Source organism: Anser brachyrhynchus (genome assembly GCF_964034855.1).
Source record: "Anser brachyrhynchus genome assembly, chromosome: 5".
Classification (NCBI taxonomy): domain Eukaryota; kingdom Metazoa; phylum Chordata; class Aves; order Anseriformes; family Anatidae; genus Anser; species Anser brachyrhynchus.
Window position 1 is genome coordinate 30,626,964 of NC_137699.1, and position 14,343 is coordinate 30,641,306.

At 46.9% G+C, this 14,343-nt stretch overlaps 1 protein-coding gene across 6 annotated transcripts in view; it reads left to right on the plus strand.

Annotated features, from left to right (window-relative positions):
• The window catches only part of RGS6 (regulator of G protein signaling 6), a 281,434-nt gene extending 273,099 nt beyond the window's left edge, over positions 1–8,335 (plus strand). For 3 of the 6 annotated variants that reach the window (XM_080596046.1, XM_080596036.1, XM_080596037.1), the window contains one exon: positions 30–8,335. In XM_080596046.1, the coding sequence (XP_080452172.1) occupies positions 30–80 (51 nt within the window). In that variant the 3' untranslated portion in view covers positions 81–8,335. The remainder of the gene's footprint in view (positions 1–29) is intronic. The other 3 variants (XM_080596026.1, XM_080596035.1, XM_080596039.1) reach the window with 1 other exon arrangement.
• The last annotated feature ends 6,008 nt before the right edge of the window (positions 8,336–14,343 follow it).

The following is a 14,343-nucleotide window of genomic DNA, read 5'->3' on the forward strand; positions in this document are numbered from 1 at the left end:
TCTGACTGTCTGTCTGTCCCTTCCTGCAGGGAAAGTCTCTGGCGAGCAAGCGCCTGACGGGCCTGATGCAGTCCTCCTGACAGCCACCGATGGCCACCCTGCCAGAGCCGCAACGTTTCGGGGAGAGCAGGGTGCTGCGGGGGAGAGCGCGAGCAGGAGCAGGGAGCAACTCGCCGGGGGAGAGCCCGCTTGTCACCGTGTACATCGGCACTTTCTTACCTGTACAGCCTTGCAAGGACACTGAGCTCGGCATGGGTACTTGGGGGCCTTCTTGGTTCTGGGGGAGCACACGCCGCTGCACACAGGAGGCAACAAGACAAGCGCACGGTGTCTTATTGTATAAGGAAACAGACCCAACTGCAGCTTGGAGGAAGAAGAGCTGAGAGAGATCACTGTTTTTCCTTCACCTCTTCTCTCCCTGGCACAGACATGGCTGTAATACATGCCACCGCAATCCCATTTGCTCCCTTTCTTGTGGCCATCTGGATCCAGTAAAATATCTGCTGGAAGCTCCTTCTCCTTTCCACGAAGTATCAGATGCATTTCTCCTGCAGATTCATTGACTTTAGCTTTGTTTTTTCTTTCCTATGTCTCTCCTCCTTTAAAATAACAAGAAAGAAAGGCACTACTCAAGTTCGTCACTTGCTGTCCTTCCAATGGCATGTAGCATGTCCAAAGACGATGGCCAGATCCTCAGCTGAAGGCAGGAGAGCATGAGTGGCTTTCACCACCTGAGGATCTGCCCTACTGAGTCAGACTCTGATTTTGGTGCAAATCCTCTGACATCGGCGGGATAGCTCTGCATGTACATTTAGCGCAAGTGTGATCAGACTCTGCCTGATGCTCAGAGTCATGTTTTAGATGTATAATGCACTTATGCACAAACACACAAACACACACATATGGTATTTAAAAGTGAGTTGTTTTATATTGTATTTGGTTTTCTATTTATTTAAGGTTTTGCATACTTATTCAATGATGGATGTTCAAGTTTTACTGCAAGTACATAGAGTTGAACCACTTAGAGGAAAATCCAGCTCTAATTAGAGCCAAAATCTGTTCATGCGTATACAGGGAAAGGTAACTCTGCTGTGGGCAGGTGTAATCGAGAGCGAAATTCAGTCCACAGCAAGGAGAGAACTGATGGAGACGGGCTTGGCAGAAGCAGCTTGGGACTGGGCAGGCGCAGGGTGCCAGCTAACCCTCCTGAGCAGCAGCACCCCCAGCCGCGCTGCCACCCTCAGGTAACTGACCCAGCTGAGGAGCACCGCTGTAAGAGCGAACTCACACCGCTCGAGGAAATGAGCTCTCATCTGAGGTAGAGCCCATGAATACAACTGCAAGAGGTGACCCAATAGCTTGTGTCAAAACATTGGGATTTTGGAGGTCAGGATAAGCACAGAACTGAAGTGACTTGTTTAATGCTAAAATCCACATTATGCTAGCTGCAGATATGGAAAATGGACTGCATTCATATACAGTATATTGCCTATATACAAAATTTTCAAGACTCAATTGACTTAGTGCCACAAAACCTCCTATATTTTACAAGCCGTACAGATCTGAAGTGTACGTGAAAATAGACACTTGGTCTTCTTCACTCATGCCAAGCCAAACTGGCTTTTTGTGCAGGTGGTAGAAATTGCTATATGGCTACAAGTCTGCATTCCTATCTAGGCAAAATTATCTATCTCGCTAAGTAGACAGCTGGCTACCAACAATATCCACTTCTGAAGCAAGTATTATCCTAACATTCAAGGCCTATGTATGCACAAAATCAGGCCAGCATAGTTTCTGTCAGTAAAAGGACTTTCCCTCTTTACCCATGAAATTTCTCATTTTGATACCTCAATTATTTTTCCCAGACAGCTCCTGTTAACAATTTTACCTAAGGTCCATAGGACTCTCTACACCTGCATGACTATAAAGTAGAGTACTGAGTATGATATTTGTTCTTTACACTCCCTAATTCCCATAATCAGCCTGTTTTCTGATGTCTTCAGGCCTAATTCATCGGCAAACAAGCGAGCTTCAGGACTGCAGAACCATCGTGGATGTGCCTGTACATTCAGGTGGTGTCCTGCCTCTGAAGGGGACATTTGGTCCCCTCCAAATGGTTGCTCAGCTGTCCTGGCAGGACCTGTTTTGTTCTCTGTTGACCACCCAGCCACAGGTTCCCCTCTGGCAATAGCGGGGCTTTGTGCAACAGGCCCTGTTGTCAATCTAAGCACATTGATGCATGTCCCCTTTTGTCATTCCGAAGAACAGCCAAAGGCTGGCTCTTCTCAGAGCCCGCTGATCATAGCGCTATCAGTGCTAAGCCCACCGTTGCCACAGATTGCTGGAGGTCTGTAGGCCAACGACTGCTCACACCCCAAGCAACTCTGGGCCAAGGCACTCCCCTAGTTCCTCTCATGCGAGGTCTGTCTTGTGAACCCCCAACCAGTCCGCAGAGCAATCCTAAGTAGGATGTACACATAAAGCACGAAACTGGTGCACAGCGAGGAGCAGCGCTGGGGAGCAGAGGGTCACCTGCACGCCGCCAGGGCTGAGGGCTGCCGGCCCCACTGTGCTGTGCAAGCTGCGTATGGCAGCGGGACAGATGGGAGCAGGGTCCCAGCCCGTGCAGGGAGCAGCAGCACCAGGCTTTGACCCAGAGACGTGCTACTGCCCTGCAAGCAAAGTACCCAGCTCCTTTCCCCTCTCCGCTCCTGCAGGACAGTTGTGTCAGCTGCCGCAGTGTTTTGCCCGCAGGGAACAGGCTGTGTTTGAACAATTGAGAGCATGGAGGGAGCTTCTAGGACACAGAGAGCATGCATATGGGCGTACGTCAGGGGGCCTGGCTGCTGAACAGCTTGACATCTAAATGCACACTCGTGCAAGCTAATCTGCTCTGCAATGGCGAGCCGAGTGGACAGAGCTCAATATGCTCTGGAGACAGGAAAGCTTCCCTCCTTGTTTCCTGACCAAATTTCTCTAAAACAAACATCACAAGAGTAGACAAGGCCTCCTCATGGGAGCACATATGAACTGCTCTTCACCTGTCTTTTACTTCACATACGACGATACTAACATATAATGACTTCCACATGAACTGCATCCTTGAATTACTGCTTTTTAATGACATTGCTTATTGCAAGTGATGCTTTTCTTGCACACTCACTAGTACCCCACTGAGTGCTGCAAGCAGTAACCTGCTGCTTTATAAGCATCCCATGTCTTCCAACTACCTCATCACCCAGAAGATGAGTTAGGAAATCAGCTTTCCACCTCTATTTGTGTTCTAAATGGCATTGTTTCAAGGAAAGGCAGAACTGGAAAGCTTTTACAGTCTTCACGCTGTGAAAGCTAGCCACCAGGCGTCCCACGCTTGCAGGGCTATGGCTGTGAAATACGGCTGTGCACTGCTATTTGGACAATAGAGTATCCAGAGCATTCATAGCTACTGTGGTGGACCAGCACCGGGACGAGCACAAGGAGGGTTCGACAAGTCAGTGCAGCACGAGGCTAAGGCAAATGGATTAATATACTCTCAGTATAACTCAGTGCTAAGATCCCATAGAGTACTGTAATAAAATGGTAGCAGGGCAGCCATAAAAAGTCACAGTAAGCTGACATAATACCAGGATAAATGTAGCAATAAGGTAACACAGGCCACTGCAGTGAAGTAGCATTTTGATAATGCAGCAATAAGACAACAGGGCGCTGCAGTAAATTAGTTTGGGGAATAAGGCTGTAGTATCAGCGTGTGTGGACAAACTGTGGTACATCTGTACCAGGTACTGCAGCAATAAAGATAACACGAGGTGTTCTAGTAATAAGTTACTACAGTAACAGCAACATGATGCACTGTACAGCTCTATCAGGATGCTTCCATGCTGCAGTCAAATCCTACAAGACATGGTAGAAAGACAATGAAGGCAAAATGTGCCCCGTTTTGGACCACAAATAATGGGTCTGTTTTCTGCAGAGTAACCAAAATCCTGGAACGATCTTGGCAATACTGATCCTATCAGTCCCTGCTTTCAAGGAAGCTGAGGCAAGAAAGTCCCCCCATCCAGTCTATCATTTTGGTCTGAAAATACAAAACCAACTCATCGTCTCTTTAGCCAAATTGTCACAGACGGTGGCAAAGTTCTTCGGTTGGTCCTTACTCGGGTGACACCCCAGCAATTTCACTGGGTCCTTTGCCTTGGGAAGGATTTGGCTCTGTCATCTTCTGGCATGGGTGGTGCTTTCAGCCTACAACTCTTTCTGTTTTGGGGCAGGGGAAGGGGAACCCAGGTACAGGACATCCAACTGTACTGGCCTGTTTCCTGAAATGCACAAATAAATTGAGCATCCTGGAAAAGTCAAAGCAATGAAGCCCAAATCTGTTCTGTCTGTCATGCACACACACGCACGTGAATAATCCTGCTGGAATCAGTGTGAGTCCTGTATGCACCCATGGGACCTGTTCTCAGTGTGTCTCCAGCTGGGTGACTGAGGCAGGTTTTATTTCTTATCACCTTTCCTGCTTTTCCTTTTTTTTTTTTTTTTTAAGCATCATCTCTCTGTGAAATGTAATTAGAAAAAATCAGTCTGCCATAAGACAACATGTAGCACAGTGGGCAAAGAGCCGGTGTGTCCATGTGCTGTCTTTGTACCCTTCAGAAAAGGGTAAAGCGTGCTGGAAAAAAAGCAGCAACCACTGCTATGCTCAGTAATAATCAGGCATACGGTTTGAGCCAAAGCATCTATGTCAAACAGTGAAGCCTGACTGGAGTGTGTGTGCTAGATAACAAGCTGGTCTCCTGGGGAGGGGATGTAAATAGGGCACCACTGCAAATTATGAATAGTGGGAGCAGCTCACAGCTGGCTCTGGCTCCTTCAGCCGATCCCAACAGATACGGATTTTGTGGCACATCTTTCCAACCCCTCACACAACAGCTTTGCTGTCCCTTGATATGGCTTCCTCTGTCTAGAGCTGACGGAGCTCGGTTCAGATTTTGAGCGGTGCTCTGATATGCCTTGCCTTGGCTTTTTCCTCCAACTCCTTGGCTTGCTCTTATTGTGGTTTAATGATTAAGTAGGATTATTAAAGTAGAGCTCACAGTAGGGTAAGATAGGCTGGGTTATCATGATTTCATAGCTTAAGCTGTGAGCAATTTTGCAGCTTCTCAGCACTGTTTATAACCTGAGATGGAGAACAAGTGAGGCAGCTGCACAGCAGAACAGTGAGCTGTCGAACAATACACTATCTTCATGCCCATATGTACTTTGAACTTACTGGTGAGGAGAAATGCTTTGTAGTGAGAAAAGTAATCTCACGGCAGGAGAGAGTCAGACCTGATCAACTTTTTCATGTGATACAGATTTTGCTTTGCCAGCCCCTAACATTTGCAAAGCTCACCACTAAGAGCCAGCAACCTTCTAATCCTGCTGCTGAGCATTTGAAAACAAGCTTTTGAAAAGGCTGCCTTAGACAGCAGTGCTATTACTCACAGCCTTTTAACGTGAATTTATGGCTATTGCCACAAATGTCAGCGTGGCTGCCCTGTCTCATTTGCAGTAGGAAGCCGCGGATTCACCCTGCATGGAGGGAGGAAGTCGGTGGGCAGAATTTAGGGAACAACTTGCAGGCTCGGGACTCAAATGTGTTGCAGGCAAAGGAGTCTAATGCTGTTGGAGATGGTCAGATGTGCCCAAGCCATGCACACAAGGTTGACAGCGATGTCACTGGATTTACCAGTGCATCCTGTCTGGAGGCCCAGAGAGATACCCTGGAACTACTCATGTGACAGAAAATAACTCTCTGCAGGCAATAGCATTGACCCCTGACCGTTGCTACCTATCAGAGACATAACACTGAATTTCCATCTCTTGTCTTTGGGGACTTAAACCATGCTGTCCTTTCCCTAAACAGTGGGAGGCAGAGACCTGGCCTGCTCCTTCCATGGCTGCACTAGGAAATCCTTGGCTGGGCTGGGCCATCAGGAGTGATCGGTCCCTTTTGGATCCTTGTCAAGACGTCTCACATCCATCTGCATGCGGGCTGTTCCTGCGTGCCGCATAGCTTCACAGCCCTGTGCTGCTGGGGTCTGATTCTTGTCATACTCAGTGTCAGCCTTATGCCACGTGGGTTAAGGCACACCAGATAAAAAAAATCAGACGATGCTTTACACGGCACATCATTTCCCCTAAAAGCATTTGGGATTCTGAAATGCCCGACTGTGAGGTCATTTGGGGCCAAACACGAAGAAACGAGGTACTGTGGGACATTTCTCTACAAGGAAAGATCTCTGAAGGGCCCCTGACCCACGTGCTGTGTGTGACTGAAGGCATCTGGGCCTGGACACTGGGTTCAGGCCACGGGGACTTGCCCAGCACAGCAGGCTCGCTGGCGCCAGGCCCCTGGGGGGTGTCCCATGGGGTGGTGGGGACGAGGCCTGCTGCAGGACGAGCACGAGGGTGCAGGAAGGTGAGCTCCCAGAGGGCAGACGGGCTCTGTGGGTCCCTGCTATGCGCGAAACAGCCCAGGCTGGGGAGGTGGGAAAATGGATCCCCTTGCATGACCTCCCAGCACAGCGGGGACGTGTCACTGCCACCGAGTATTTTTGGCCTTACGCAGGCATGGCAGCCGCTCAGGATTTAGACTTTGGACACTTCTGGGCAGGGCGGGCAGCCAGCTGGCCGGTGCCAGGCCGCAGCTGTGCCCGTGGCGGGGAGCGAGCGGGAGCCTGCGGTGCTGCTGCCGCCATGCTGCTTAGGGCACTGTCAGGCTGTTTAACCCTTCCTGAGGCACCCCCCAGCACCTGTGTTGGTTGCTTCAGCTCCTGTGGCTCCCAGCTGCCTTTTTGCCTCGCCACTCCTGTTTTCTCTGGCCCTCTCTTAGGCTCATCTGTGCGACTCCTAAAGGCGCTGCCAGATTGAGCTTTCCCCACTGGAGCCGGCTGAGCTCTGTACCTGCTCTGCAATTAAAAAAACAGGCGGAGGGTGATGCATACGTGGGCTTGGACTCACCCCTTTGTCCCAGTCTCAAAGCCACAGGGCAGCCTGGCCGGTCAGCAGGACGGGCATGTCCTGAGCATGGGCAGTGCGAGCACCTTGGCAAAGCCTGCTGCCTGTCTCCCGGACTGCCCTTGTGCCACCTCTGGGACATTTCTGCAGCTGCACATTTGTGCAGCCAGCAGCAGTTGATGGCTGATACCAGATGTTAGATCCTCCATGCTGGAGCACAGACAGGTTTGGGGCATGCGCTGGCTAATTCAAGCTAACTAGAGCTTTCTGCAGCCTAGAGAAAGCTTGCCTTGCCCATACAAAAATGCCCCTCAGCCAGCCCTGCTCATACACAGGCACAGATAAAACATGGAGAAGAAAAAAAAACAACAACAACAACAAAAAAACTCTTTGTTCAGCATGACAGATCATCTGCTGTGGGCCACCTGCAAACTGCAGGCCCTTTCCTGTGGCCAAACTCCTGAGCTTCTGCAGGGCTCTTCCCCTGAGCTACCCGGCCTCAAACGCCTGTCCTCCGTGACGACCCACCGCTGGACACTGAGCCACTCTGCTGTGATGCTGAAGTTCCCCGCTGTGCCTTGCCTCCCACCCTGCAACACAGCACTCACAGCCAACACTGTGCAGGGCTTAGCAGCCCTCTGCAGTCCTTTACTTGAGAGAACAGCCCAGGGGGAGCTTCGTGGAGAGCAGCCCAGCAAACCACAGGCTTCTGAGCGTGGACGTGACAGGACAAGCAGCACCAGAGCTACCTGCACCAAATTGAAAATGACATTGGTTATGTGGGCTTTCTCTCTCTCACCCTCGGTGTTATGAATGCAGCAGTAATTTCGCTTCGCTGTAGTAGTGGTGTGGAAGTGACCTTTTGATTCATCTGCCAGCAATTTGAGGTCTCATATGGGTCACAGAAATGATGTGCCCTGGCTGCAGGTGAAGGGAGCCGGACCAGCATCCTCCTGCTGGCTCCCTGCTGCCCGGCTTACCCTTCCCTCCCCGACTTTCTCTTCTAACTAAGCCATCGGTTCCCAGAAAACAGCCGTGTTACTATATTAAGTTGATCCTGCCCTTCGTGTTTCTTTGTTTCTGGGGAGTCTTAAGTAAATCGAGTGGCAGAGCATATGCAGAGCACCACAGGCTCCATGTCAGATGACAGGACAGTCCAAAAGGGAAGAGAGGGCAAGAGAGAAAGCTCTGTGTTTGCATTCATTTCTGACATGATGGATTTCCCCTTCCTGGAAGCAGCCCTGGCATAAATAAAACCAGTAAAGGCTTTTGTGTAAGAACTCCCTTCACTACCAATAGTCATGGAGTCATAGATAATAAAAGACCTGGCAGCTAATCTTGCATTGCTCTGTGTAATCAGCAGGATTTTCTCTACTGAATATTCACCGAGGTTGCTTTATGTACCGTGCCTCTGAAATCTCCAGGGATGGGACCTCAAAAGATGCCCTCAAGAACACATTTTTCCATACTTGAAAAATTCTTACTACAAGGATAAAACCCAAACCTCTGATCTAAAACATAAAAAGCCATCTCTGAGTGAGTTTAAAAACAGTGAGAGCCATCTGTAGGCCACAAATAGCAAAGGTGTTCAGCACTGTAGATTTTTTTCCCCGAGTAGTTCCCGTAATGTATTTTTTGCACTGTCTTGAGCCTATTGTTCCTCCACCACGGTCCACTCCCACCCTGCATCACGACACAGTGCAGATATTTGTGGACTGTCAGGGTAGGTACTTGTGGGCTATTGTCTTTTCGGTCTTTTCCCCACCTCAGACTATAAATCTGAGTAAAGCTCTTTTCATATGCCAGTTTCTCAAAGATTGCTATCAACTTTGCTGCCCTTCTCTTTGTTGAAAAGTTCGGTCAAGAAAAACATAACAATGTGGGACAGAAGGGCTGTGCTAATCCATACGGCACATTTACCCCATCATTTCTGCAAGCGAGGTAGCACCCTACCATTGTGCTTGTTCCCCATGGCAAACTGCATCCATGTGTCACACATGTTGTGGTGTAACACATTTTGCTAAATCTATGGATTGCCATCTTTGACCACTTTGCCTACCTCCATCCTCCTATACTGCCATCTGTTCTGTGGCTTACCTCCCCCAGTCCGCACTCCTCAGTACCTATGGAGGGCTGCCAGGAAAATGGTTCCTCCTTTTCTTGCCAAATTTGGAATTTCAGTTGCAAATGTACCCTAGCAAGAGTGCCAAGGGAAGGCAGAGTCAATGCCAAACCCATTCCAGCTTTCCTGTTGGGCACGTTTTCAATGCTGTCGCATGAGATGAAAAGGAGAGCAGAGTCCTGTCTGAAAGGGGCCGTGTCCAGTACTGCAAGAGGAATCAGCAGTTGTGCCCAGACCAGGAAGAGCAGATTGTCAAAGACCTCCAAACTGTAATATCTGTAGGCTCAGAAAAATAATTCTATGTGACATGCACGATACCCTCAATACACTGTACACTTGTCCTCATGGAAACTAATGTACCTGGCTGCAGTGAGTGAAGGTCTTTCTGAAATAGTCCCAAACAAATGTGCTAAAGCCACGTAAATTACTCCTGGAATTGTTTTTCCACAGGACTGGCTTGCATAATGTACTCAGGGCTTCTTTGTTTGCATGTGATACAGCCATCCTGCAGTCATGTTAGAGAAAGCTTTATACAACACCGTACTGCCATGCTTGGTCAACACATGCATATGCACAAGCAGATATTTCCAAAGTTACTTCTATGGGCAAGTTTCTTGTAAAATAAGGCAAATATGTCAGGCATTTTTTCCTGTAGTACCCCCTGCAGGTGCTCTTATCCAGGTGCTCCACTCAGTGCTATGCTAGCACAACTGCCAGGCATGAGGCATTGCTGTCACCTGCTCCTGGTGACCCACCCCAGCTGAGCATTTGGGTGGGAAAGCCCTGGAAATGATCCACCTGTTCCCATTGAAGACCCCGGGAGCACCTGGGCAGCAGGGTCTCCACTGACAAGGTGTGCTGCAGAGGGAGCAGAACAGCATCACCTCCTTACAGTACCATCGTCCATAAAAGGCTTTTTACCACCACAAAATGCCGAAGGCTTGGCAATGCAAGCTGAGCATGGGGTGGTGAGGTTACCACCACTGAAGGCAGCTTCCCCTGCCCCAGCCATGCCTGGAGGTCATGCACAGGGTGTCTCACCTCGCACCTGGGCTGCTGTGAGGTTTTACAGGAGGCTTCAAAGCCTTGTGCAGGCCTGGCAGAGTGGCAAAGTCACTCCAACAGGAAGCATTTCTAGCCTTCCCCCCCCCCCCCCCCCCCCCCCCGCCCCTTCCCCAGGGTAACCTGTGAATGTAGAAGTGAATTAGTTGTGACTGGCCATTTTCAACATCACACGCCAAAAAAGTGTCAAGGCCTGTGATACCAGGCAGAAGTAGTGCCCAGTGTTAGAGATGGAAAATTAATTTCTATTAGCCCATAAGCCTGTTGCTCCTGGGCAAAGATGTCTTTGACAAATTCCATCTCTTCTTGTGTTAACAAGTTGCCTGAAAGTAGATTGCAGTATCTCCAAGATTTATTCACTATTTGAGGATACTTGCCAAATATTTACTTGCCAGAGAGTTTATTCCTGGAGGAATTCTTGATCTGCAGCTCATTTGCAAAGCAGTTACTACTGGCATTGGATAGTTGAAATTCAAGGAGCTTTGTTTAGCTTTGCTTGGACATGCAGGTCACCTGGTATGGTGTCTGCCACCCAAAAACATGGATACAAGTGTTACAGTGGGGTATGTTCAGCCTTTCTCTAAGATTTGTTTTAATATGAGTGTTTCTATAAACATTTCTCTAAGTCAAATTCTAACTAACTCAGAATATTCCTGGAAAGAAAAGAGGTGTGAACACAGCCAAAGCTAAATCATTGGGTTTTTGTTTGCTGAAAAAACCTGTGGTGTCATTCACCATGCCTTAGACACAGGGTAGGTGCTTGCGGTATTTATGGAGCTAAAACTTCCATGGCCGTTGCTGTCGTTTCCTTGTTTGGGCAAAACCAGCAGGCCTGTATTCTAGCTTTGCCACCCAGGTGGTTTTTCATTCAGACAGATAATAATTGTATCTTAAGGCTACTAGAAATAAGCAATCTGTAATTAAAAAGCTGCTGTTTTTAATGTATATAGGAAAAAAAATACTACTCACTTTAAAGGTGTACAATAAATCAGCCGCATTTTCTTGCCACTAGCTAGTATTTTATTTCTTCAGTTTTTAGGAGGCAAAGAGCTGTGGTCCCTGAACTTCATGGGAAATGTCATTGATTATTTCTGAAAAAAGACAGCTCCTTTGGTTAAAAAAAAAAAAAAAAAGAAAAGGCAACCTTCCAGTGACTTCAGTCATTTCTTTTGTCATATTCCTTCCATCCATCCATCCATCCATCCATCCATCCATCCATCCATCCATCCATCCATTCTCTACTTTTCAATTCAGGACAAGCACTCTGGGAGAAAAAGGATCTATTCTCAAATGTCTTGATCAAAAGCCTTTTTCCTTTTTTCTTAAGTTTCTTTGGAGTTATTACCTCAGTGTTTATGTCTTAAACCATGTGTATGTCAGGCTAAGAGTCAGTCTGAAGCTATGTGCAAGTACCGTTCATGTTTTACCAGAGCGGACAGAACAAAACGACTTTTGGTGTGCAGTAAATGTCTAGTCCCATTTGTTACACCATTCATTAAAGGGCTGTAAGCTACAGTTTTAATTAAGGTTGTGCTGAAGCAGCACTCGAGGTCTTGATGTTGCAACGAAGTTAAGCTTCAAGTACGAGGCTGAGACTCAGGGCCCCTCCGTGCCAGATCTGCAGGCTGACCTAGACCTGCCTGGCTGCAGAAGGACATGGCAAAACTTTTGGTCAGTACAGACCTACAGTCCCACTCCATTTAGCTGTGCCACTCCTGCCTTTTAGTGTGTTTGTAATTAGGTAGAACCAAAATGGCAAATTCTCCTCTTAATACTAGCACAGGTGGCACCCATACTCCATGTGACTAGCCCCTACCTGGAGATGCTGCTGCTCTCCATGGCTCCCGGCTCTCTGTCAGCTTCATTAGTGAGGCAGTAGCCAGGCATCCTTGTCCTTGAGGGTCGTTGCTCACAGGCATCTAGAAACATGGGAAAAATCTTTCCCTTCTGAGCTTCCCTCTTAGAAGTTGTATATCTAATATTATTTAATATTTAATATTATTAAAACTTCCGTATTTCAAGAGTTTCATTATTAAACCTAGTATGATCTTCCCCGTCTGTGTTTTACCAGTGTATGTAAAGAACTTCACTCCCTGCAGCCTGATTTTACCTGGGCAGAGTCTGGTGGTTAGCGAGAGCTGATCCCGAGGATGCTGGCTGGGTCCCACACCACCTGAACTACCAGTCACCTGGCGTGGACTGCCCTGCCACACTCTCTCCCCTGCAGAAGCACTGCAAACAAAATGCTGCTTAATATTTTTAAGGTTGTCTCCTTAGGCTAGGCAATGTGTTTGTTCCTGTAGCAGGACCACAGCGCTCTACATCTTCCTGACTGGAGCCTGAGGAACACAGATTTAGGGAGCTCCTTTCAATAAGAAACATAGGTTTCCAAAAAGGTGCAGAGATCAATTAAATCCTAAAGAAAAGTCCTGTCAGTGGCACTGCTTATGCAAAAAATGAATGAATGAATGAATGAATGAATAATAATAATAATAATAATAATAATAATAATAATAATAATAAAAAATAATTTGTGGCAAATCTCACCACTTTTTCAGGCCCTCTCCAAATCACAAATGCAAGCTGACAAACCATGTGAGAGGCTGTGAGGCTGTGCAGGGGAAAAAAAAAAAAAAGAAAAAAAAAAAAAACATTCAGGTGGTGGGCCAGATGGTGCCAATTTGGAGGGAGACATGCAAGTGCATAATGGAGCCTGGCGCACCCCGAGGCATGAAGGGCAGCCCGCTGCCTCCATCACTGCGTGCCCAGCTCTCTGTCTCCTACAGAGGCATTTTCTTTATCAGCATCTTAGTCCAGCTGCAGCTGCAAGAGAGCTGGTAGGTGAAGGTCAGCGTTCACATTTCTGTCTCCTCACGGGAGTCAGACCAGGCATCAGCTTGATCCCGAATGCTGCATCCTTCTGTTCCCTCCTCTCTTGAAACACACTCCTTCTGTGTCCCACCCAAACTATGGTGTGGGTCCTCTTCTGAACGGACCAGTGAGGAGCAAAGCACAGAAGGCGTCTTTGGAGATCACATCAGGGTGGTTCGTAGCCTTCTCCTTCCAAGCAGAAACCCAGTTAAGTGAGAAGTCAGCATGGTACCAAAACAAGAACCACCATTTCTGCAGAACACCTTGTACTTCATTTTGGGGCAAATTTCCAGCAAAATCACCCGGGAAAACTGGAGGACCCTCTTCAGTGTACGTGCCCACCTCACCAGGTTTCTGCTTATCTACTCTTGCAAATGTACCATGTGTATATCAGACTGACAAAATGCAGATGCTAACATTTCATTTTTGTAAGAAAAAAGGTAAGAATCTGCTCACTATTTTTTTTTTAGTTTTATGCATGCTACTAATTTGAACATATCTGAGTAACTTTTTTATTGTGTAAAATAATAAATATGAACTCTTTCTATGCTCCATGTTCTTTCAGCACCAAGCCTTGCAGTCCTCAGCAGATTTCCTGTACCTTTTACTGCAGCATCACAAATCTAGCAAATGCCAATGGGACACCTCCAGGGACACAGCAAAGACCTCATACTTTCACAGGGAGTCTTTTAGGTGCTGTCATTGCTCCCAAGAACTACATACCAAATGATATTTTTCACTTGAGGGTAGGAGTTTCATGGTTCAAATATTCTTTTGTTGCAAAATTCAATGAAAACAAACAAACAAAAAAAAAAAAAAAAAGCCTAGTAATTCTATGTTAAGTTAGTAAAAAAAAGTCTTTCATTTTGATCCAATGGTTGGACTTAAAATTATTTCATTTTACTTTTTTTATTATATAATACAATTTTATACTAAATTAGCATAATTAAGAGAAAACCATTTAAAATATGACATTTAAGATTATCAAAAGTGATTGTTCCAAGTTGAAATATTTTTAAATCAGTTTTTCATTTGTTTTGTAAGAGTTTGTTTTTAATTGTATTGCCATCTCTCTGTGGAAAATTTCAGGTTTTGAATTAACATCTTCCAATGGGAAAAAAAAAATCCACTTCCCCAGGAAAATGTCCAATTATCTTCCTTGTTCACTGAAAATTATATCTTTATTTATTCTATTGGCAAAGACCTGTACTGCTTTGCAACTTATGATCAGGCATTTCTATAAAAGCTGTTACTTCTTTGCATGTGTATAGATTATCTGTAGTAACAGT